The sequence below is a fragment of the Pongo abelii genome, chromosome 12, assembly GCF_028885655.2.
Source record: "Pongo abelii isolate AG06213 chromosome 12, NHGRI_mPonAbe1-v2.0_pri, whole genome shotgun sequence".
NCBI classification, from domain to species: domain Eukaryota; kingdom Metazoa; phylum Chordata; class Mammalia; order Primates; family Hominidae; genus Pongo; species Pongo abelii.
The window spans coordinates 63,394,525-63,419,616 of record NC_071997.2 but is presented as its reverse complement, the minus strand read 5'-3'; the positions used below and the strand labels follow the sequence as shown (position 1 = coordinate 63,419,616).

At 37.4% G+C, this 25,092-nt stretch overlaps 1 protein-coding gene across 1 annotated transcript; it reads right to left on the bottom strand.

The window, feature by feature from the left end:
* Nucleotides 1-330: 330 nt before the first annotated feature.
* Nucleotides 331-8,089, bottom strand: GKN2 (gastrokine 2). Its single transcript, XM_002811945.3, has 6 exons — nt 8,046-8,089; nt 5,911-5,964; nt 5,335-5,472; nt 2,286-2,396; nt 1,425-1,581; nt 331-549 (listed from the first exon to the last, which is right to left on the bottom strand). Exons 1-6 carry the CDS (start codon nt 8,055-8,057, stop codon nt 467-469), a joined length of 555 nt encoding a protein of 184 aa, XP_002811991.1. The 5' UTR covers nt 8,058-8,089; the 3' UTR covers nt 331-466.
* Nucleotides 8,090-25,092: the final 17,003 nt, after the last annotated feature.

Genomic DNA, 25,092 nt, shown 5'->3' with positions numbered 1-25,092 from the left:
CTTCACCTGAGCATTCAACTTGTTTGATAAGCATACGCCATGTCCCTCCCCTGGCCAGGTCAAGGCCATCACCATATGAGCCTCTTCTCTACCCAGGTTGCTCCCATATATTTGGATGGTTAGATGGGAAGCCGGTCCAGAGGGCAGATGCAGAAATGGAAATTCGACCCCAGCTGACTAGTCCACATGTGACTCAGTGGTACCATCTGGGAATTTTCACACATTATGCACCTTATTTAAAATTCTGGCAATTTTTTTTCTTCTATATAGTGACAAAGACATTGCTTGGATTCTCTTTGCTGCTTACAAAAAACAACAAACACCAAAAAATCTGTAAATACAGCATTTATGTTTTCTGACTGAATCTCAAAATTAGTTGGGGCATTGGGAAAGAATTTAACTTGACTTTTGAGTGTAAACCAAGGATGTATTTCTTTGAAAAGATAAAACAAGAGGGCTAATCATCCTAAACATGAATGTCTGCACAGATTGAAATTCCCAAGATGCCCAGGAGCCCAGCCTTTGCACAGCCTCCAGCACCGACATTATCTGGAAAAGGGAAAATTTTTCAGAGAAAGAGCATTAAAAAATATATTATTGGAATTATTAGAATAATAATACATTTGCTTAAATAAAACTGACAACTTTTGGAAGTGCTGGTTGGCTCAATCCCAGTGATATTATGCCATTCTGTGTCAATGGCATGCCTATGTGCCTTTATTTACTTTATGAATGAGTACTTAAAATTTTTTTCTGGGCAGTAGATATATAATAAACATGAACTCTTCTTTATCTACTCTTCTTTATCTACCTTCCACTACTCTGAGACATTTCCTTTGTTGTGTTCATCATCAGTTGGCCCGACCTCTTTCACTCTGGTTGCTCTGCCACGTTTTGAAGCTTTGTATAAAAATGACAGTAATATCTGCAGTGGCATATGTTACCCAGATGAATCAGGGTTTTTACTCCCTGTCTGTAAGTCCACTTGGCCTCCTCTTTCCTGTACCAATTCTATTCTGGATCCTGAGAGCATTTCTTAGTGACTTCCTTCTTCCTTCTTATTATCTTCAAAAGATGCTATTCTAAGGGCCCAGATGACTTTTTGCTACTTGAAATTCTTACATATGAAAGTATACAAGAATCGAGTAGTTTTTCATTGGCACCCAGGAATCCTTTATTCCATCCTCTCTTTTCACTTGTCAGCTTCTTCACTAGACTATGTGTTCCTTGGAGACAGTTTAATTCATTTCTGTATTCCTGACATTTAGCACAATTTACACACGTGGCATGTAATTAATTCCCAAAGCAAACTGAACTGAGTACTGTTTCCATTTATTTGCATTTCACATGGCACCCAGCAGAGCACCTGGCACATAGTAGCTTTCAGAAAATATTTGGTGAATGAATGACTTATTGGTACTCACGTGTGTTTTCAACCACTTCCCCCTTATACAAGGGGATATGTTTGCAGAGTTTCTCAATGGGTGACCCAAACAGGAACCAATCCACATCTTTGATCAGAGACTCCAGAGGGTTGTACTTGACCCAGGTGTATTTGTTGGAGAACATGTTTTCCAGAGTCTAGATCGGTATAACAGAAAAGAACAACATAAAATAAATTGACAAAAATTGGTGTACCTTATTCGAAATTGTGATGATTTTTCTCTTTCAGATTATTAAACAGAAAGAACTTAGGGATCTCAAGGCATCATCTCTTTTTGAACACTCTATCTGTGAAGTAGCCTCATTAGTAATTACCAGTGTTATTTTACCTCTGGTGGCAATGAAGCCCAAAGAAAGTAAGTCCCATGTCAAATGTGGCACCTATAAGAAGTTGTGGAGGGAGACTTAAACCTTGGGTCTCTAGCCACAGTGCACTACAGTATACAGTATATAGTATACAGTATATTCACTATACTGTATTATTTCTTTGCATCTTTGGGTCATTGAATATTAGAACTTCTCTTACTAGTGTTCCAATCACCATTTCTCATAGCCCTGCTCTGAGAAGAGAAGCTGATCAGTCCTTGCTATAATGTCACTGGAATTTATTATAAATTCTTGTATTTAGGACTATATGGTGGAAATCAAGCTGAGATTTACTCCTGCTCTTAAAAAATAATAAAATAAAAGTAAAAACACTTTAATAACTTTAATAAGTTGAATATCATATTTATGGTAAGGCATGATAGTATGATCTTCTCCCTCACCCTCTTCATTTCTCCATAAATACCAGTATTGCCTGGCTTAAGAACAGAGAATACTCAAGAGTGCCCCAGAATTACCTGTTTCTCATACATGTAACGTTGGAGATTGTTCAAAGGAGGGATGTTCTGATGGTCCATCTTCAGGATAAAGCAGGCTCTTCGAGAGAGCACCCTGGATGCAATGTAGCCCTGAGGCAGCAAGAGTACAGTTACTGTTCCTCCCTAGTTCTCTGAATCTGAACTTGGTGAAGACGATGCCTGAAACTCAGAAGAAAGACTTGAACATGCACAGTGAATATATGGTGGGATTGCTCTCCAATCTGCAATCAACTTTATCCACTTGACTTATTTTACATACCATTTTCTTTTTTTCACTTGTCATTTCTACCCCTTTGAAATTGTGCAAACCCATGACTATATTCTGCTTTTCATGTTATGGAACCAGGGTCTGCAGTTTGAGGTTTGAAAGATTGAGAAGAAGCACTTCCCTGTCTCTTTCCATTATTTTATTATCATTATTATTATTATTATTTTTTTTTTTTGAGACAGACTCTCACTCTGTTGCCCAGGCTGGAGTGCAGTGGTGCAATCTCAGCTCACTGAAGCCTCCACCTCCCTGGTTCAAGCAACTCTCCTGCCTCAGCTTCCAGAGTAGCTGGGACTACAGGTGTGCACCACCACGCACAGCTAATTTTGTATGTTTAGTAGAGATGGAGTTTCACCATGTTAGCCAGGCTGGTCTCAAACTCCTGATCTCAAGTGATCCACCCACCTTGGGCTCCCAACGCGCTGAGGTTACAGGTGTAAGCTACTGCATCTGGCCTCTTTCCATTAATTTTATTCTGCCTCCTCCCCAATTTGGGGTAAATAGAATATTTTTTAGAACTGTGCTGTCCTGGTCGGGTGCGGTGGCTCATGCCTGTAATCCCAGCACTTTGGGAGGCCGAGGTGGCCAGATCATGAGGTCAGGAGATCGAGACCATCCTGGCTAACATGGTGAAACCCCGTCTCTACTAAAAATACAAAAAATTTAGCCGGGTGAGGTGGCGGGCACCTGTAGTCCCAGCTACTCGGGAGGCTGAGGCAGGAGAATGGCATGAACCCGGGAGATGGAGCTTGCAGTGAGCCGAGATCACACCTCTGGACTCCAGCCTGGGTGACAGAGCGAGACTCCATCAAAAAAAAACAAAAACAGAAACAAAGATCTGTGCTGTCTAACATGATAGTTATTAGGTATATGCCACTATCTAAATTTAAATTCAAATTAGATAAAATTTAAAATGCACTTCCGTTACAAATTTTGAGTACTCAATAACCACAGGGGGCTGGGGGCTTCCCTATTGGAAATTCAAATCTAGAACACTTCCACCACTGCAGAAAGTTCTGTTAGACAGTGCTGCTTTAGAAGCTCTAATAAGCATACCCACACCCATACTCATGCATACCCACACCCACACTCATGCATACCCACACCCACACTCATGCATACCCACACCCACACTCATGCACGGCCACACACGTCTCATCTATCCTCCCCTCATTTGCCATCTTTTCTTCCTCTCCAGTTTTCTCCATCCCTTCTCCATCTCAAACCCAAGCTGGCTGGAGAGGGATGGGTTGAACTAAGGTGGGATTGAAAGAGCAATGGAGGGTGAAGACCCTGGGGCCAGAAGGGACCTAAGGCCACTGAGTCTTCACCTGGAGTGAAAATTGTGTCTATAGAATTCCAAATAATGATATACCCTAGAAAGCTGTATCTAATAGAAATATTCCTGGTTCTTATTTTTCAATTCTCACAAATTGTCAGTTCCTAAAATTCAAAAAACAGACAGAGCCTGAGCCTGGTGATAATGGAAGAAGCTTCAAGCAAATCCTCACTTCTCTATTTTTTTTTAAAGACAGTTTTGGGATTTCTATGACAGTTGCTTAAAAACAATTTCAGTGCCACTTCCTTTTAAACCACATCTTCTAATGACTCTATACTTTCAAATGTGCGATTGAACTGCCAACACCAATGGGAAAGAGGAACATGAAGACATTTCTAGAAGAAAAGGGACAGAAAAGCATGTTCAAAAGTCTAGTGAGATGAGCTGAACCTACTTATATCCATAGAGCATAGCTTGGAACCTAGGTAGAAGCAGGTTCATAATTCGTTGGTGGAACAAATGGAAAACAAATGAATAAATAACTGATGAAGGATACGTTTTCTGAGCAGATTTCTGTGACTTATTGTTAATGCCAGTATCTAACACTTGAAAATAGTTTAGTGCTTTTAGTTAGCCGACTTTCTTTCTTACAGAAAAAGTATGATTTGTTGCCTACCCTATGTACATAATTAAATGTGTATAGTTGCTCTGAATATCTGCTATGTTGTGATTGCTTTGTGATTGTTCTTTTTATTATTTTATATTTTTTAATTATTTATTTATTCATTTATTTGAGACAGGATCTCGTTCTGTCACCCAGGCTGGAGTGCAGTGGTGCAGTCTCAGCTCACTGCAGCCTTGACTTCCTGGGCTCCAGCAATCCTCCCACCTCAGCCTCCCAAGTAGGTGGGACCACAGGCTCGCACCACCACACCCAGCTAATTTTTGTATTTTTGGTAGAGATGGGATTTCGCCGTGTTGCCCAGGCCAGTCTCCAACTCCTGGGCTCAAGAGATCCTCCTGCCTCAGACTCCCAAAGTGCTGGGATTACAGGCATGAGCCACTGTGCCTGACCAATGGTTCTTTTTCTGCATGATGTTCTGTGTTAGAAGCCCTATTCATTCATTTATTCACTCAACAAATGTGTTTGAGTGTCTGCGTGCCGGGCTTTGCTTTGGACTTTGGTTACTCTTCTCTGCACTTTCTGAGCCTGTAGTGGGATAATAGCATCACTCTTCCAATTTCTACCTGAAAAGGTCAAGCAAATGCATATGTTTCCTGACATATGTTTTTCTTGAAAATGATTTTGTTTTTTTCACCAATTGCTTGATTATTTAAAGAGAAAAGTGAAAGTGAAGAATTCTTAAAGAATTGCAAGGTTAAATCTAAGAATTCAAGTATATATGCCCCATATATATATAGATCCCTCTGCTCTTTAGCAAACTAGTCCTGATGAATATGAAAATTCATTTGCTGCTTACATGTTTATAGTCAAAAATTGTGGTAGAAGAGCATGATCCTGCATGGATGTTAACGATGGCGGTATTTTTTTCATTATCAATTGTCACTGTCTCCTGAACATTGCCACCATTGTTGCTTGGGCTGATGATGTTAAAAACCTAGATTGAAAAGAAAGACAAAGTGTTTTTCCATAAATCTTATATATTTGAAAGGCAACTCTTCCAACAAAATAAAGCATCTGCCTGCTATGAACAAGGGATTAAAAACTAAAACTCTCCACTGGGGTCCCAGTCCAAAAACTTATGATGCCATAAGAAGGCAAAGCTTTTCCTTAGAGTTTACTATATTATATATGGGAGAAGCAGTGATATCACAAGAGAAATGAGACTGGCCACATTTTAAAGCAATGGCTTACATTTGCAAAGGTATTGTGGTTGGAGAGGAATAGCCAAGCTCATTATTTCCATTATTGGTTATTTCTGAGATTCCATCCCAAATAAGGCATATGGCCTCTCTACTGTCTTCAGGATCTCTTGTACCTTCCCTTTCCTCTCCCAACATCTCTAAGAGATAAAGCCCATAAGGAACCAACTCACCTCGTATCCATGAGATTGTATCCCAAAGATGGTCAGTACCACCAGAAATACCACCTGAAAAACAGACCCACCACATCCATTCTTTATAGGGTAGTCATTGAATGTGGGACAGGAGGAAACACTGGACAGGAAAGGCACAGATGTCTCAGAAAATGTACACCTAGAGACACTGAGTGGCCACAGATGGTCAGCACTCCCTTTCCACGCACACATTGATTGGCTCACACATTGGCTCATTTAACGGGTATTTGTTGAGTTCATTCTATTTGCCAGACACAGGGTTCTACAATTGCCACCTAATTCCCAACTCTTTCTAGCATTATAACCATGTAGATAGTAGGAGAAACCTGGGGCAGATGAGCAGTGAAGGATTCATTTCACTATGGAAATACCCTGGTACGATTCATGCTAGCTTTGGATAACAGTGGTCAAATTGTGTCCTCTAAAAAAAATTAATTAATTAATTAATTTTAAAAAAACTTTAATCCCTTAAGACTGAGAGGGTAATACAGATTTAAAATGAATCATGGGTGATAAAGACACAACAGGTTCCTGAGGGAAACTATGAAAATAGAATGCTTAGGAGCACAATTAGCTTTTGAGGCTGACATCAAGTAAACCCCCCATATTCTCCTATGCCTTAGTGCTGGGCCCGCAGGTCGTGAGCTGACATTGAGGCAGTTCTGAGATTTTGCTGTAGTCCTGTAAAAGTCTGTTCCAACATGCTAACCCAGGTTTTGTACCCTCTCTTCTGAACATCAGTGAACTGTACTATCACTGAAAACTACATCAGTACATAGTTGACTGCACTGTCATTTGGAAACTGCTGATGAAAGGAGTCTTGGGGAAGGGGGATATTTTTAAGAACTGTCAGTGGGACTTTCCTAATTCCCTTTCCATCCCACCCTTAATACTTCTCTTCTGGGGACTGGGAGTAGAGCATCTAACAAGGACCTGTGTGCTGATATTCAACCTTCCATAGGGATACATCTTCTCTTACCACAGACCAGCTCTAGCAACATATGATACTCCTGTATATTCTATTTAATGAGTCTAAAATAGTGGTTTGAACAAGTAGTCGAAGGACTAAACCACTTTAATGGTATGATTCGAGAGAGCTTGGGGGAGTGTCCTCTGCCCCAAAATGATCTCCCTTCCGACACTGTGGTTAATCCACCACGGTTATATAATAATTTTGTGCTTCAGGGTTAGGTCTCAATTTGGAAAATCAAGACAGCCCTGCCTGAGAGAGGGAGCTCTTTAAACTGACAGTCTTTAACACTTTAGAAAGAGGTACTTCACATTTTGCTTTCTCCCTTAGCAGCTGAATGAGAATAAAGGACAGAGACTAGGGGAGAGATTTCCATTCTAGGTCAGAACACAGCCCACTGTCCATGGGGCACTGCAATGTGGAACTATGGAGGCTGGGATCACATGGAGGGGTGGAGTGGCCATAGAAGGAACGTTTTGTCCTAAGGGAGAATTTAGTCATAATGAGAGGCCATTGAAGACACTCTGGCTGCTTAAATTTGCCATGATTGCATCTGCAGGTGGGGATTCAGATGGATAAATTACATTCTAAATCACACACTTATGGGCTTGGGAAAATCACATTCCTCTGCCTCTCAGTCTCCTTATCTGTAAAATGGGGAGAACACTATTCAACTCATAGGGTTGTTGCAATGAACAGATGAAATTATTCATGTGATATGCTTAGCCTAAGGCTTAGTATGCATTTGAGAAATAAGAGGTACTATTATTACTATTACTGATATTATTTTTAAATTACAACTTCTCTCTTAGATAGCAAATGTAGTTGTTTTAAATAGCCCAAATTCCCTATGAAGCTCATAATAAAGGATTATTATTGAACATCCTCCAAATCAAAATTACCTAGAGATTTCTTTGTATTTTTGTATTTTCTTTTAAGTAAACATCTCAAAACAGGAAAAGGACAAAAAAAGTCAGACTTATTCAACACTATTTCTGCCAAAGATGTCATTAATTCAATCACAGAAGCTTAGAAGCATGCACAGTATCTGTCTAAGACTCCCAAAATCCATGGCATATCAGATATGAGCATTGTCTGCAAGCAGTCACCACAAGAGTATCAAGAAGCAGAAACAAATACTCACAAGTATTTTCATTTTGCCTGGGAGAGGAAGGTGCTGGAGTAAGTAAAGCTGCCCTGTGCAGCTTCTATCCTTTATATGGGCTTGACGATGTGGATATCTCTTTTTCAAATGATCACTTTGGAAAAGACCATGTCTACATCTCTGACACACCCCAGCAAACTCCTTTATCAGAATTGAGATCCAACCACATACCTGATATCAATGAAGTTCATTAGTCAGTAATGAAAATTCACCACTTGGTCACTCTGTAAATATTCCATGCTATTTGTACTGTGCTGCACTTGAGATTTTAATTTCCACCCTTTAAAAATATTGCACGATGCTTGTTCTATGCATATATTTTACAGCTCTACAAGGACAAATTCCTAACATCTCCTCCTAAAGGAAGAGTGCTTCCTTAAGGCCTGAGTTGGGCCCCAACTTGATGTCTTTTCACCACTGTTCTGCTGGCTGAACTCTCCCACAGGGGGAACAGATATGAGACTGGGTGCCAAGACAGTGACTGGGGAGGCCTGCTTAGAGAACAAACAACCTAGGATTTTCTTCGTTCTTCCCTTTAGATTTGGTGTCAATTTCCAGAAATTCATGAGGAACAAGACTCAGAAAGCATTCTCCCCAATTACCAGGGTTAACCAAATTTTTACATTAAGCTTCGCCCAAAACTGCACAAAACTGTAAATTAGAGAGCTCTAGTTACCTTGCAGTGTGTTGAGAAATTCTCAGATTGAAAAAAAAAAGAGAAAGAGAATAAATAAATTCGTTAATTTGTGTAATTTTTTAAACATGACAATTAGAAATGGCTAGTTACTGTCAGGGTATAATCATGAACTCAGGAAGGGAAATTTAAAAACAAAACAAACAACAACAACAACAAAAACAATAAACTGCGGCTGGGCGCAGTGGCTCATGCCTGTAACCCCGGCAATCTGGGAGGCCAAGGCAGGCAGATCACCTGAGGTGAGAAGTTTGAGACCAGCCTGGACAACATGGTGAAACCCCATCTCTACTAAAAATACAAAAAAATTAGCCAGGCGTGATGGTGCTCGCCTGTAGTCCCAGCTACTCAGGAGGCTGAGACAGGAGAATTGCTTGAACCCAGGAGGCAGAGGTTGCAGTGAGCCAAGATCATGCCACTGCACTCCAGCCTGGGTGATAGAGCAAGATTCCATCTCAAAACAAAAACAAAAAACCCAGTAAATTGCAAAATTGTAAAATATTGAGAATCACCACAGTAAGCAAAGAGATAACATAAATAATGGCCTTGTTCTACAGCTAAAACAACTTTCTAACTAGCAGCTTTAGACAAAAATGGGGCTCTGAAAAAGTAGACATCTGAGCAAGTTAAGGGCTACCTAGTTCCCTACCCTGGCTGTTCAGTGGGGATGGATGTAAAACACGCAGCTTTATTAAATCTTTCTGAGATAGCAGTTGCAGAAAGGATTACAGTTTTGTAATGCACCTGCAAATTTTCTCTCATATCTGGCTTCAGAGACTCAAAAAAGCAAACCAGCAATGCCCATAGACATTAGGGCTAATGAAAGTATTACATGCTATCCTCTACCATGTCCCCCTCCTGTCCTCAGGAGTTCTGGCTCTATAGTCTAATAATGATCGTTGCTAGCATTTGTAGAGCACTCAATGTGTTTCAACACTTTCCAAACACTTCGGATATATTGATTCATCTGATTCTCATATCAACCCTAGAAGTTACCTTCTATCCTGTTCCATTTTACAGATAGGAAAACCAAGGTGCAGGGAAGTTAAGTAACTCTCTGGGATCACACAGCTTCAAAAGGCAGGGTTTGGGATCTGAGCCCAATTTAACTCCACAGTCCACATTCTTAACTCTGAAAATGATACAGCCTCTCCTTGCCTTGCTGAGACAGGAGCATTAGCAAGGAGGCTTCTGCTTCCAGAATGCTCCCTGGCTGAAAGATAGACTTGGAAATTGTCAGGCCTACCCACAACTCAGGAGTGAAAACTAAAATGAGAAGTGGTGCTTGTAAACGTTGTTATGAAAGAAATTCCTGTCTTCACTCCCAGCTCCCCATCGAGGGAGTGAAATTGCTGAAGGGCAATTTCTGTAAGGACCTGGTGCTGACCGTGCCCACCTTTGGATACCCTGACACAGTAGGTCTGAGAAGGGGTGCAGGCATGTGGACTTCTAAAACTTCCGTGGGTTATTCAGATTGAACGCTGTTTCAAGTCTCATCTAAACCTCTTACAAGGAAACTAAGAGCCAAACAGGTTAAGGAATTTGCCTAGGATCATATATAGTCAGTATATAGTTTCTGGCAAAGATAACTCTCCCTCAGGCCTTCCGACATTAAGTCCAATATTCTTTAGTTGTTAAAGCACCAAAACGTTTAAAATAATACTTCAATGAATGAAGGTATTAATGTTCATTTATCCACTCTTTTAAAAAAATTATTATTATACTTTAAGTTCTGGGATACATGTGCAGAACGTGTAGGTTTGTTACATAGGTATACACGTGCCATGATTGTTTGTTGCACCCATCAATCCGTCATCTACATTAGGTATTTCTCCTAATGCTATCCCTCCTCTAGCCCCCCACTCCTCGACAGGTGCCAGTGTGTGATGTTCCCCTCCCTGTGTCCATGTGTTCTCACTGTTCAGCTCCCACTTATGAGTGAGAACGTGCAGTGTTTGGTTTTCTGTTCCTGTGTTAGTCTGCTGAGAATGATGGTTTCCAGCTTCATCCATCTCCCTGCAAAGGACATGAACTCATCCTTTCTTATGGCTGCATAGTATTCCATTGTATATATGTGCCACATTTTCTCTATCCAGGCTTTCACAATAGCAAAGACTCAGAACAAACCCAAATGCCCATTTATTCACTCTTCTATATGGTCCATTGCTTTGCTGATACAATCGGTGCTGACACAGATGTTTTCATACCTGTTCAAAATCGTCCTGTAGTGTATGGCTTGCTTGGGTCACAGGAGTGTGCAGAGTCAACTATTTGCTAGTTCATATCCTTTCCCCTTTTTCTAATTCTTGTCCATTTTGTATTGCTATGTAGGAGTTCTTTTCATATTCTGAGTAAGAATTCTCTAATAATCTCCTAGTGTATATAGCTCATCATTTAACTTTGTTTATGGTATCTTTTGCTATACAGAAGTTTTATTTACCTTTTGATGTTGTTGAAATGAGCAATATTTTCTTCTCTAATTTGTGCTTTTTAGTCTTGCTTAAGAAATGCTTCCAAGGTCTTTAATGTATTTTCCTACATTTCCTTAAAGTCTAGCATTTTATATTTAATTTTACTATTATGTTTGAATACAGTATTAGGTTGCAATCTAATTTTTTTCTTCATTTGAATATCCAGTTGTCCCAGCATCCATTATTGAATAATTCAGGCTTTTTTCACTAATTTATAATGTCACATAGTTTCCACGTATGTGTTAGTCTATTTATTGTCTCTCTATTCTATTGTTCTATTTGTCCATCCAAATGACAATGCCTCCCAGTCTGAATTTCACTGTCTTTATAAGTAAGTTTTAATATCTGGCAGAGGAAATCTTCCAGCCTTGCTGTTTTTAAAAACTGTCTTGGCTATTTTTGTGAATTTTCTGTATTGCTTTGTTGTTTTTCATTTCATTGATTTCTACCTTTATTAGTTTTTCTTTATTTTCACTTCCTTCATTATTATTCTGTTGTTATTTATCTAACTTCTTGAGCTGAAACCCACCCATTTCTATTAAATCTCTTGCTATTTTTAAAGGATAGCATTCAGCAATAAATATTTACCTCTAAGTACTTTTTATTTGCATCTCACAACTATTTTGATCAGTTCTTAATATTTCTTAATTTCCACTGTGATCTTCTCTTTAATCCACAAGTTGTTAAGAATATTTTTCAGTTTCTTAAGTAAAGATTTTTCTCCTTTCTCTTGCTCTTTCTTCACCTTTTCCTCTCTTTTCCCTCTCTCTCTTTCATCATCTATAAACACTCCAATCTTTGAAATAAATGTATATTTTACATCATCGGGTTACATTTAAAATGGATATTTCCATTAGATCAAGCTTGTTAATTTTACTTTTCAAATATTCTACGTTATTCCTAATTTTTTATCTACCAGATCTAACTAATTCTACTAGAGGCATGTTAAAAACTTTTCTTAGGACTGTACTTTTGTCTGTCTCTATGTAATGTTTATAAGTTTTTGTTTGATGACATTCACAGCAATGCTCTTTGGAATATGCAAATTCATCTTCAGTATATCGTCCTGGAGAACTGTCTTTCATTCTCATGTAATATGTCCCACTGTGCCTCTATTTATGTTCATTTCTTTTTGCCTTTGGTTTGCCTTTTTTACTATCTGGGTAGTAGACTTCTTTATTCATTTTATTTTTAATTTTTCTGTGTAGCATTACCTTAGATGTTTCTCTAGCTTATAGTATTTTACAAAGTTTTATTTATTCTACCATCTGAAAAATACAGTCTTTTAATATGTGAATGTTATCCATTTCCTATATTGTGATTACTAATACAATTTAGACTTTTTTCTAGTCTGATTTTATTGTATACTTGTTGCTCTCTTTCTTAACATTCATTCATTTATTTTTTTGCCTTTTTTGTACTGATAAAGATTGTATAGTCTCCTTTTCCCCTTATCTTTTTGAAATATGTAAATTTTTTTATTATTTAGGGCTTCCTTTGAAATTTTAACAAATATACTTAATTATCCATATTTCCTATGAATCCAAAAAGCATCCTATATTTCCTTCTTCCCCAAAGACATAGAAACTCAGTACTTTTATGAGGTTGCTTTCTATCCCAAGAGTGTTATAATTATATAGTTTTATTTTCACCTTTAAAAAAATCACACAGGCCAGGCGCAGTGGCTCATGCTTATAATCCCAGCACTTTGGAAGGCCAAGGCCAGCAGATCACTTGAGGTTAGGAGTTCAAGACCAGCCTGGTCAACATGGTGAAACCCTGTCTCTACTAAAATACAAAAATTAGCTGGGCATGGTGGTGCATGCTTGTAATCCCAGCTACTTGGGAGGCTGAGGCAGGAGAATTGCTTGAACCCGGAAGGTGGAGTTTGCAGTGTGCTGAGATCACGCCACTTGCACTTCAGCCTGGGCAACAGAGCGAGACTGTCAAAAATAAAAAATTCAAAATAGTTAAGTGTACCATCAATGGATAATTAAATTTACTAAGATATTTTATCAATTTTATGCTAATTCTTTCTTATAGTCAAATACTCTATTTTCTTTTTACTTAAATATATCTCTTAATAGTTCTTTTATTGGAAGCCTGTTGATGCTAAATTCTCTTGTTTTTCTATGTTTAAATAAGTCTTTATTTTCCTCTTACTTTTGGATAATAGTTATAGGTTGACAGTTATTTTCTTTGTAGCCTTGTGAAGATATTACTAGATTGCCTTCTGGCACTTACTGTTGCTTCTGTGAAACCTGCTCCCAGTGTAATGTAATGTTTCTAATTTGTTTTTTTCATAGTAATATGCTGTTTTATTTCAGCCTGTTTTATTTGCTAATTTTACTCTTCCTTATATATGTAATACCTTCATTTATATCTTTAAGTATCTTAGACATCTTTACAGATGGCTTTTTCTCACTATTCTACTGTTCAAACCAAATAGTAATATCTACTCTAACTATTGATTTGGTTAGTTGCCTTTCTTGACAAGTAGACCTATTTAGACCCATTATAACTATTACTTTTTAAATTACAAAACTTAAATCCTCTATTTTTACAATATTTCTCTGAAGCACGCTCATGGGCTCACTCACTCTCTCTCTCTGTCTCTATACTTCTGCAACTCTTTTTTTATTTTCCAGGCAGCACATACTATCTCAAACTCACCATGTCTAAAATAAAAATTGTTGCACTCCTTTCCCAAAGCTATTCTTTTTTCTGAACTTTGTTGTTTCTGTTGACAATTTATCTAGGTCTTTGGGCTACCCTTGAAGTCATCCTTGATTCTTCTGCCAGTTTTCCTCTGTAATGCCTCTCTCATTTATATCTTTTTTTCCAATCCATCAGCCCAAGCTGTATTGCACATTCTTATTACTGCACAGTGTCCCTATCACAGTGACTTTCATTAGTCAGAATATTGGCAGTAACTACTCCCACAAGCAATGCCTGAATCTCAGTGCTTTCACAAAATAAACTTCTATTTCTCACTCACATAAAGTTCAAAGCAGATGAGGATCATAGTGGGTAACTCTCCTCCAAGGAATGATTAGTGGATTCTAGCTTCCTCTTATGTGGGCGCCGTCTTCTCACCTGGCTTCGTGTTTTTCCGGCGTCACTCAGCTGGCAGATGGAGGTTCAGACTGACCACATGGAGAAGTCACACCTACTTTTAAATTTTGCTTTTAAAAAAAGCAATTAATGATCTTTTGCATTTCATGCAGTTAGGCTTATATGTCTTTTTCATATGATTTATTTCTATATTTTCAGGCTTAGAAAATCCTTTGCGTTGCCCAAATCAGATTAAAGTTTACCTATAGTTTCTTCCAGTTTTTTATGGATTATTTCATATTGTATGTATTGTTTACATTTATTTTTAAAATTAATTTGGAATTAATTTTTGTTTATGGTCGGATCTATTATACATCAGCTTTTCCCAAATAACTAAACCCTCATCCCAAAGCTATTTAAAGCGAGTCTTTTTCCCCCCAATAGTAGTTTTTGAGCTCTTGCTTGGGGTATGGCAGAAAATGACATGGTAATGAATTAAAATACTTCTAATGTATGAGGGAGACAACGAGTAGTATCTTCAACTTACCAATAGTTTTAATAAATCCACAAGAAAATAGTTGACACATAGGATTTTTTTTTTTTTTCTTTGAGACAGAGTCTTGCTCTGTTGCCCAGGTTGGAGTGCAGTGGCAAGATCTCGGCTCACCACAACTTCCACCTCCCAGGTTGAAGCAATTCTCCTGACTCAGCCTCCCGAGTAGCTGGGACTACAGGCACACACCACCATGCCCGGCTAATTTTTGTATTTTTAGTAGAGATGGGGTTTTACCATGTTAGCCTGGCTGGTCTCTAACTCCTGACCTCAGGTAATCCACCCACCTTGGCCTCCCAAAGTGCTAGGATTGCAGGCCTGAGCCACCGTGCCTGGCCAGGGTTTTTTTGTTTGTTTGTTTTTTGTTTTCAACGGGCAAATGACCTGATTCAAAGGAGAGGAGCAATCATAGGAGGTGGTAAAGAGTTGAGGCCTCAGAAACATACTACCTGGATTTGAATTCCAATTTGAATTCTAAGTTCCCTATCTCTCACTGCGTGCCTCAGTAACCTCATTTGGAAAGAAAGAATAACAAAATACCTCCTCAAAGCATCATTATAAACATTGAAAAGTTCACATATATAAAATATTTAGAATAATTGCTCACATAGAGTAAGCTCTCAATAAATTTATCTAATAATATTATCAATATTTGTCATAAGTAAAATATACCAAACCTCATAAATTATTAGGGAATTATACATTTAAACAGCAGTATTAAATTAAAATGGAACTATGACATCCAAAAAATCCCTAATTATTATTTTTTAATCACTTCTAAATAAGGCATGGACTAAACAGGAAGTCACAGGGAAATTTAAAAAATATTTTTAATTCAATGGAAGTGAAAATACAATATATGAATATTTATGAGACTCAGCTTAAGCAGCACTTACAGAGAAATTTATAGCATTAAATACTTACATTAGAAAAAGGAAAGATCTTAAATAAATTATCGAGGCATCTACCTTAAATTTGAAAATAAATATCAAATTAAACCTAAATCAAGCACAAAGCAAGAAGTAATAAAGATAAGAGCAGGAATCAATGAAATTGAAAACAGAAAAACAAAAGTCAATCAATGAAAAACACTTATTTAAATAAGTGTTTATTTAGGCTTATTTAAATAATCAATCAAGTTGATAAATCTCTAACCAAACTGTTCAAGAAAAAAAAAAAAAGAAGAAGACATACACTATTCATATCGGCATTAAAAAGGGGACATCAATAATGATCTTATACCCGTTAAAAGAATAACAAGGAAATATTACAAACAATTTTATAACCACAAATTCAACAACTTAAATGAAATGGAAAACTTCTTGCAAGACACAAACACCAAAGATCACTCAAGAAGAAATAAATAATCCGAATGGCCCTATATCAATGAAAGAAATTGAATTTGTGCCAGCATGGCACATGTATACATATGTAACTTACCTGCACATTGCGCACATGTACCATAAAACCTAAAGTATAATAATGATAATAATAATAATAATAATAAAAGAAAAAAAAAAAGTACACAGGGAAAAAAAAAAAAAAAAGAAACCTTTCCGCAGAAGAAGCTCCAGGCCCGGGTGACTTCACAGGTGAACTCTACCAAACATTTAAGGAAGAAATAATCTGAATTCTATGCGAATTATTCTAGAAAATACAAGGGGAGAGCATACTTCCCAACACATTCTATGAGACCAATATTACTTTGACACCAAAAATAGACAAAAATAATATAAAAAAATAAATTACAGATCAGTATTCCTCCTGAAAAAAATAAAAAATATTAGTATATTGAATACAGCAGAATATAAAAATAACAATAATAATACATAACGCAAGTGAAGTTTTTCCTGGGACTGTAAGGTTTGTTTAACATTTGAAAATCAATCAATACACAGCAGGTTATCAAATAACATTGTTTAGTTCAAAGTGTTTCGTTATAATGCTGATGAGAAAAAAATTGATTTCCAGCCAAGGTCACTCACTGTCTGTGTGGAGTTTGCATGTCCTCCCCATGCCTGTGTGGGTTTTTTCCAGGCACTCCAGTTTCCTCCCACATCCCAGACATGTGCCCATTCAGTGAATAGGCACGTCTACATGGTCCCAACATGAGTGAGGGTGAGTGTGTGCATGAGTGTGCCCTGCAATGGGATGACATCCTGTCCAGGGTGGGTTCCTACCTTATGCTCTGAGCTTCCGGGATAGGCTCCAGATGCCTACCACCCTGAACCAGAATAGCAGCTGGAAAATGAAGGCATGAATACAAATGTTTGTCAAATAAAAACTCATAAAGTATATGCCAGTCATATAAATGCATATCAATAAACAGTGCTCAGTGATCCCACTATATTTGTTATTGTTTGTTTTATAACTGTATGGTGGCAAGAAGCGCTCCATATAATTTTCTCTTAGCAAAATCTCTTCCTTGATTTAACCCACTACTACTACACCAGCTTCACCAGAAACTGGGAAACCAATTATCTTACTTGTTTTTATGAATGTTTCTTAATGTATGTATAGCTCATATTTATTTCAATGTTTAATATAAAAAATGTTTTGGGTCTTTATTTAGAAGTTTGATGATGTTTTTAATGACCAGAAATAGGCCTCAGGAACTTAACTCTCACTTGTATCAATTATCCTACAGTAAAATTGATTTTTTTTGGTTTTTTTTTCAGATGGAGTTATGCTCTTGTTGCCCAGGCTGGAGTGCAATGGCACGATCTTGGCTCACTGCAACCTCCACCTCCTGGGTTCAAGCAGTTCTCCTGCCTCAGCCTCCTGAGTAGCTAGGACTACAGGCAAGTGCTACCACACTTGGCTAATTTTTTTTTAATTTATTATTATTATTATTATTATTATTATTATTATTATACTTTAGGTTCTATGCACTCGGCTAATTTTTTGTATTTTTAGTATAGATGGGGTTTCATCGTGTTAGCCAGGATGGTCTCGATCTCCTGACCTCATGATCCGCCTGCCTCAGCCTCTCAAAGTGCTGGGACTACACGCATGAGCCACCGTGCCTGGCCTGATTTTTTTATACATCATTTCACTTAAAGTTGCAGTTTCCACGAACCTATTCACGATGTTAAGTGAGGACTTACTATAATCTAATATATTGTATACTAAAAATGAAAAACCATGTGTTCATCTTGATAGGTGCAGCAAATCATTTGACAAAATTCAACATACACTCGTGATAATAACTCTCAGAAAACTAGAAGTAGAAAGGAATGTCCTCACTCTGAGAAAGAACACCTATGAAATACCTTTAGTTAATATCATCCTTAAAAATTCACAAATAGAAAATTAATAAATTGGAGCTCAGTAAAGTAAAAACATTTGCTCTTCCAAAGACAGTCAGAAATATAAAAATAAGAGGCAGACTGGGAAAAAAATACTTGTAAAATACATATCTGATATGTACATCTGATAAAGAATTTATATCTAGAATATATATGTAACTCCCAAATTCAATAATAAGAAAACATACATTCCAATTTTAAAAACAGGCCAAAGATTTGAAAAGATGGTTTACCAAAGAAGATATACAGATGGCAAATAGGTGCGTAAAAAGATGCTCAGCATCATTGGTAATTAGGGAAATGCAAACTAAAACCATGATGTGATGCCACTATACACCAATTAGAATGACTAAAACAACAAATAAGCAAACAAAACAAAACAAAATTGAAAAGTCCAAGCATGGTTAAAGAGCAGAACAACTAGAATAATCATGCATTGCTGGTGAGAATGCAAGATGGTAAACCACTTTGGAAAACAATTTGGTAATTCATCATAAAGTTAAATATAATTATCATATGACCTAGCGATCCCACTTCTAGGTATTTACCAAAGAGAAATGAAAATATATGGGCCCATTAGAACCTGTACATGAATATTTGCAGTGGCTTTCCCTGTAATTACCCAAAACTGGAAACAACACAAATGCCTTTCAGTGAACTGTGGTACATTTATATATTAGGATACTACTTAATAATAAAAAAGGAATAACTCAATTTTTAAAATGTGCCATGACACATACGAATCTCAGTGCATTATGCTGAGTGACACTCTTGTCACCTATACACAACAGTAAGCACAATCCAACTCCTAGCAAGACTAACATAAAACCTCATGCAAAATGCCTATTCACCTCAGTTTCTATCACCCAATAGGTCATATCCAACTTTCAATAAAAAATTACAAGTCATGCTAAAAGCCAAAAAAAATTAACAACTGTCTGAAGAGACAAAGCAAACAACAGAACCAGACTCATATATGGCAGGATGTTGAAATTATCAAATAGGGAATTTAAAATAACTATGACTACAATGCTAAGAGCACTAACGGAAAAAGTAGACAACATGCAAGAGCAGATGGGTAATGTAAGCAGAGAGATGGCAACTCTAAGAAAGAATCAAAGGAAAAAACAGAAATCAAAAACACTGGAACAGAAATGAACAATGCCTTTGATGAGTTCATTGATAGATTGGACGTGGAGAATGAAAGAATAAGTGAACTGGAAGGTATGCCAATAGAAATTTCTCAAATTGAAATACAAAGAGAAGAAAAAATTTAAAAAATGAACAGCTATTTAAGAATTATGGGACATTTTGTAAAGGTGTAAAATATTTATAACTGAAATACCAGAAGGGAAATAAAGAGAAAAAGGAGCAGAAGAAACTATTGAACTAATAATGGCCAAGAACATTCCAAATACAATCAGACACCAAACCACAGATCCAGGAACTTTAATGAAATTAAGCAGAATAAATACCAAAAAAATCTACACCTGGGCATATCATATTCAAACTGGAAAAAAAAAACAAACCCAAAGACAAAAAAGGAATCTTGAAAGAAGCCTGGAGAAAAAAAAAAAAAAACATACCGATAAAGGAAAAAGGATAAAATTACAGTGGATGTCTCTCAGAAATCATGCAAGCACAAAGACATTAGAGTGAGATATTTAAAGTGGTAAAAGAAAAAAATCACTGATTGAGAATTATACATTCAGCAAAAATTATCCTTAAAAAAATGAAGGAGAAACAAAGACTTTCTTAGACAAGCAAAAAGTGGAGAAATTTATCATCAGCAAACCAGACCTCTAAGGAAATATCAAAAGAAGTTTTTCAGGCAGAAGGAAAAGGATATAGGTCAGAAACTCAGATCTGCATAAAGAAAAAAAAGCATCAGAGGAGAAATACATGAAGGTAAAATAAAATCTTTCATTTTTATTATTCTTAATTGATCAATATTTATTCAAAGTAATAATAGTAACTGTATTTTGAGATTATAGCATATGAATAAGTAAAATGAATGGCAGCATGTTATAAAGGATAGGAGGGAGGAATTGGAAGTACTCTGTTAAAAGGTACCTGTACTACCCATGAAGCAGTATAGTGATATTTGAAAGTAGATCTAGATTAGTTGTGAATGCACATTGCAAAATCAGCAATCACTAAGAAACTTCTTAAAAGGTATAATTGAGGAGAGAAAATGGAATCATATAAAATCCTTAGCTAAAACCAGAGAAGGCAAAAAAGAGAGGAAGAAAAACAGAAACAAAAAAACAAATGGAATAAACAGAGAAGTTACAGCCATGATAGATATTAATCCAACTGTATCAAGAATCACTTTAGATGTGAATGATCTAAATACACCACGTAAAAGACAGAAAGTGACAGAGTTAATCTGGCTAATGCCTGTAATCTCAACACTTTGGGAGGCTGAGGCGGGTGGATCACCTGAGGTCAGGAGTTCGACACCAGCCTCACCAACATGGAGAAACCCTGTCTCTATTAAAAATACAAAAAATACAAAATTAGCTGGGCGTGGTGGCACACGCCTGTAACCAGGAGGCGGAGGTTGCAGTGAGCCAAGATCATGCCATTGCACTCCAGCCTGGGCAACAAGAGCAAAACTCCATCTCAAAAATAATAATAATAAAATAAAAAATAACACCAAACTATATGTTGTCTATAAGAAATTCACTTTAAATATAAAGACAGAGAGGTTAAAAGTAAATGAGTGGAGAAAATGCACCATCTAACACTAATCAAAAGAAAACTGAAGCACCTGTATTAATTTTAGACAAAGTGAACTTCAAAATAAAGAAAATTATCAGGGCTAAAGAGAGGCATCACATAATTATAAAGGATTTAGTTCTCCCAGAAGATATAACAATCCTTAACGGATGTGCACCTAACACCAGAGCATCAAAATATGTGAGATGAAAACTAATAGAACTGGGAAATCTTTGTAACTTCCAATCAATTTTGCTATGAACATAAAATGGCTCTAAAAATTAAAGTCTATTTTTTAAAAACTGATAAAACTGCAAAGAGAAGTAGACAAACCACTGGAGACTTCAATACCCCTCTTCCAAGAACTAATAAATCAAGTAGGCAGAAAAGCAGTAAGGGTATGGTTAAACTAAACAGTATCATCAATAAATTGTATCTAATCAACATTTATAGAATACTTCATTGAATAACAGCAGACTATGCATTTTTCTCAAGCTTCCATGGAACATTCACCGAGATAGACCACCTGCTAGGCCACAAAACCCACATTAACAAATTTAAAAGAATATAAATCATACAAAGTGTGTTCTCAGATCATGATGAATTTACATTACACATCAATAACAGGAAGATAATTGAAAAATCTCCCCAAATTTGAAGACTAAACAGCACATTTCTAATAATAAATGAATCAAAGAAGTCACAAGTTTTGTTAAAATATGACAAAAAGTTAACAGTGATTATTTCTGCATAGTAGAATGATATGTGTCAATTATTCTTTGATAATTTTTATGTTTTCCACAATTTCTTGTGAGTTACTTTTATGCTCAGAAAAGAGTTTTAGATGGTTTTTTAAAATAGATATTTAAAAGATAGAATTTAAAGGCTATGGTTATCCATTGTGAATCAATTTGACAATAGCTGAGGTATCTATTTTGATTGACTCAGAGATTAAAGTGCCATTAAAATAAATAGAAATAACAGAAAAACAGCATGTTTGAGAACTAATGAAAATAATTTGGTTTGCAGTCTATTTGATTTTGAAACACGATTATTGAATACATCTAATGTACGCAACAAACTAAAGCCTGAAGCTCAGTAGGGTTGGACCTGTTTTTCCATCTTGTATGGGTGGCTCAAGTATTTAGAATAGAGGAGGTCACACAGGAAGAATGCGAAGGATGAAAAAAAGACCAAGGATGGACTCCAATGCCAACATTGAAGGGAAAGATGAAAGAGAAGAAAGCAAATGCTGAGATGGTAGAAGGAGCAGTTGAAGTACAAATGGGAGAAAGTGGTGTCACAGAAGTAAAGAAAGGAGAGAATTTTTCAAAATAAGGGAATTGCAGGATCGAAAAGTACAAAGAAGTTAAATAAGTACTGAAAAGATAGCGGCATGTCAGCAATTTTGAAGTTAGGCTCTTTGTCTTCCTCACTTTGGTCTCACCAATACTGGAGCCCAATTGCAGTGGGTTGGGCCATGATGGTAGGTGGGGAAATAGAATCAGAAAATGTATGTGATTCTTTTAAGGGATGTAAAGAGGAGGGGAGATATAAGGTCTCCATTTGTGAGGAAAGTAGACTTAAGGGAAAGTTTTTATGTTTTGTTTTATTTTGTTACTATTGAGAAACTTTGGCCATACAAATCAAAAATAAGGAGCAAATCAAAAAGGAAGAGACTGAAGTTTGAGAAAAGGACAGCTATTTGATAGAGGAAGATGAAAATCAGAGATAGAATTGTTGGTCTTAGAAATGATATATTAAGAACATATTCCTCCAAGATGAGAGGGAATGAAGTTTGGGTGAAGACAAAGATGGAAGATGGAGGGATGACAGTTCAAGAAGCCTGATACCTTTGAGTTTCTCCATGCAATAGGCTGTTAGGTTGAAGATCGGAGTGATAGAGAGGACTTGGATAATCTGGCAAGGACTTGAACAGTCACTGAAGGGAAGGAGGGAAGAAGCTGGCAATAAGTCATGAAAGCTGAGCTCCACTGATGCTATGACAGGTCCAAGAAGAATCAGTTTTAAATTTAAATTCTTTTCTATATTGGCTCCCACCCAAGAAGAGAGAAGGGGGTTTTCTGGGATATTGGCCTCTTCTAGATTTGAGAAAAGTGGCAAACATTAGTAGAACCTTTTTTGTATCAGAATTTCATTGAGGGCAGGAAGTGTGCTAGACACAAGTAGTGTGAGTTCTGTCTCAAAAAACTACACAGCCCAGCACTTTGGGAGGCCAAGGTGGGTGGATCATCTGAGGTCAGGATTTCGAGACCAGCCTGGCCAACATGGTGAAACCCTGTTTCTACTAAAAATACAAAAAAATTAGCCAAGCATTGTGGCAGGTGCCTGTTATCCCAGCTACTCAGGAGGCTGAGGCAGGAGAATCACTTAAGCCCGGGAAGTGGAGGTTGGAGTAAGCCGAGATCGCGCCATTGCACTCCAGCCTGGGCAACAAGAGTGAAACTCTGTCAAAAGAAAGAAAGAGAGAAAGAGAGAGAGAAAGGAAGGAAGGAAGGGAGGGAGAGAGGAAAGAAGGAAGGAAGGAGGGAAGGAAGGAAGGAAGGAAGGAAGGAAGGAAGGAAGGAAAGAAAGAAGAAAAGAAGGAAGGAAGGAAGGAAGGAAGGAAACTCACAGCCTAATAGATATCCAGAGATTCCATCATATATCATCTCTACATACATTCTATTTCAAGGTGAGTCATGAAATTCTAAATAATAAAGTGTATTTACATTTCTAAAAAGTATATACTTATTTATATACTTTCCTTTATATGTGCTTGATGGTCCTTTATGCAAAAGTTAAATCAAATTGAAAGGTGTGTCAATTATGAAAAAGTTAAGTGACTACGTTTCTAGGGAAACACCCATGGCCACTACCGAAAATATTAATTTACTGGGAGGAGCTCAAGGCTGTTGAAACGTGTGGGTGTGGAAAAGAGAAAAGAACCTTCAGACGTGCAGGGAAGCATTGGGCCAAAGAGAAAGGGAAGTTTCAAGTGTCAATTGGTGAAGATTAAATCCCTGTAATATCTTGATCTCGGTGTGTAGTAAATTGTAGGTTTTTGATAAGTTAGATAATCCTGAGTCAATTTTTCTCTATCTACTATGATTAAATGAGATATTTAGCAACACTAAAAGCAAATCTGAGAGTGTTAAGAATGCCATAAGACAGTCTCTTCACAACTACTGAACCTCCAGTTCACACCACCTGGCTCTGCTGCTCCTCTAGGCTGGAGTGGCCTGACCCTCTGTCTCTCTTTGTCTTTGTCAGTCTATCCCACAGGACTCAGCCAAGGCCCATATGCTGCATGAAGCCTCTGTAACCACTCCAGCTGAGAGATGGCACATTCTTTTGAACGTCTGTCTCTACTGCTTATTTGGCATAAAGGAAAGAGCACAGGCTCCAGGATTATGTGAATTCAATCACTCCATTCTTACCTGCCATGTGACCTTGGATAGGTCAAAGCCTCTCAGAACCTCACCCTCCTCTCATCTTGCTTTGGTGTGTCTATACTACGTGTGTGTCTTGCCTCCCATCAGGACTAGCTATGCAATTTGCAATGCCCAATGCAAAATGAAAATGTGGGACCCCTTGTTCAGATAGCAGGGAAAAAAAGCTTTTTCCTTTCATCCATAGGTTATCTCTTTCTCTCAACTTGTGACGCTGTTTTTGATCTGCCATTTATTGTCACACACTCCCTTGGGCATAGGGATTTTTGCAACATGAGTGGCCTCTGCAACTCAGCATCTGGGTGTATGTGTCTGACCTCAACTCTTCCTGTGCCTCTAGCCGTGTACCACCAGTAGAGAGAAGTAGAGGAGTGGTGATCAAGAGCCCATCCAGGTAGGTGGGCATATCAGGACCACGTGTGAACCAAGGCTCCAAGCAGGAAGAATGCAAAGGATGAAAGAAATGCTCCATTGTCCCATTCACTCCATTTAGAAAACAAAAATTCAAAAATAAAAGTATTAGGATTTTCAAGGTGGCAACCGCAAAGCACTAAACCCAAGTGTGGGGCTCTCTTCCAAGTGTGGGCCCTCTGTGACTGCACTAGTCACACATCTATAAAGCCAGCCCTGCCTCTCGTATAGATTTCAGGATCTTGGAGTGTGAGCATTGTTTGTTTTACATCTTTAAATCTTCTGTAGCACTTGTGCTTAATTGGGGCATGACATTAGCTGCAGCATTATGCATTGCTATTAATGGGCTATTTTTCAATATG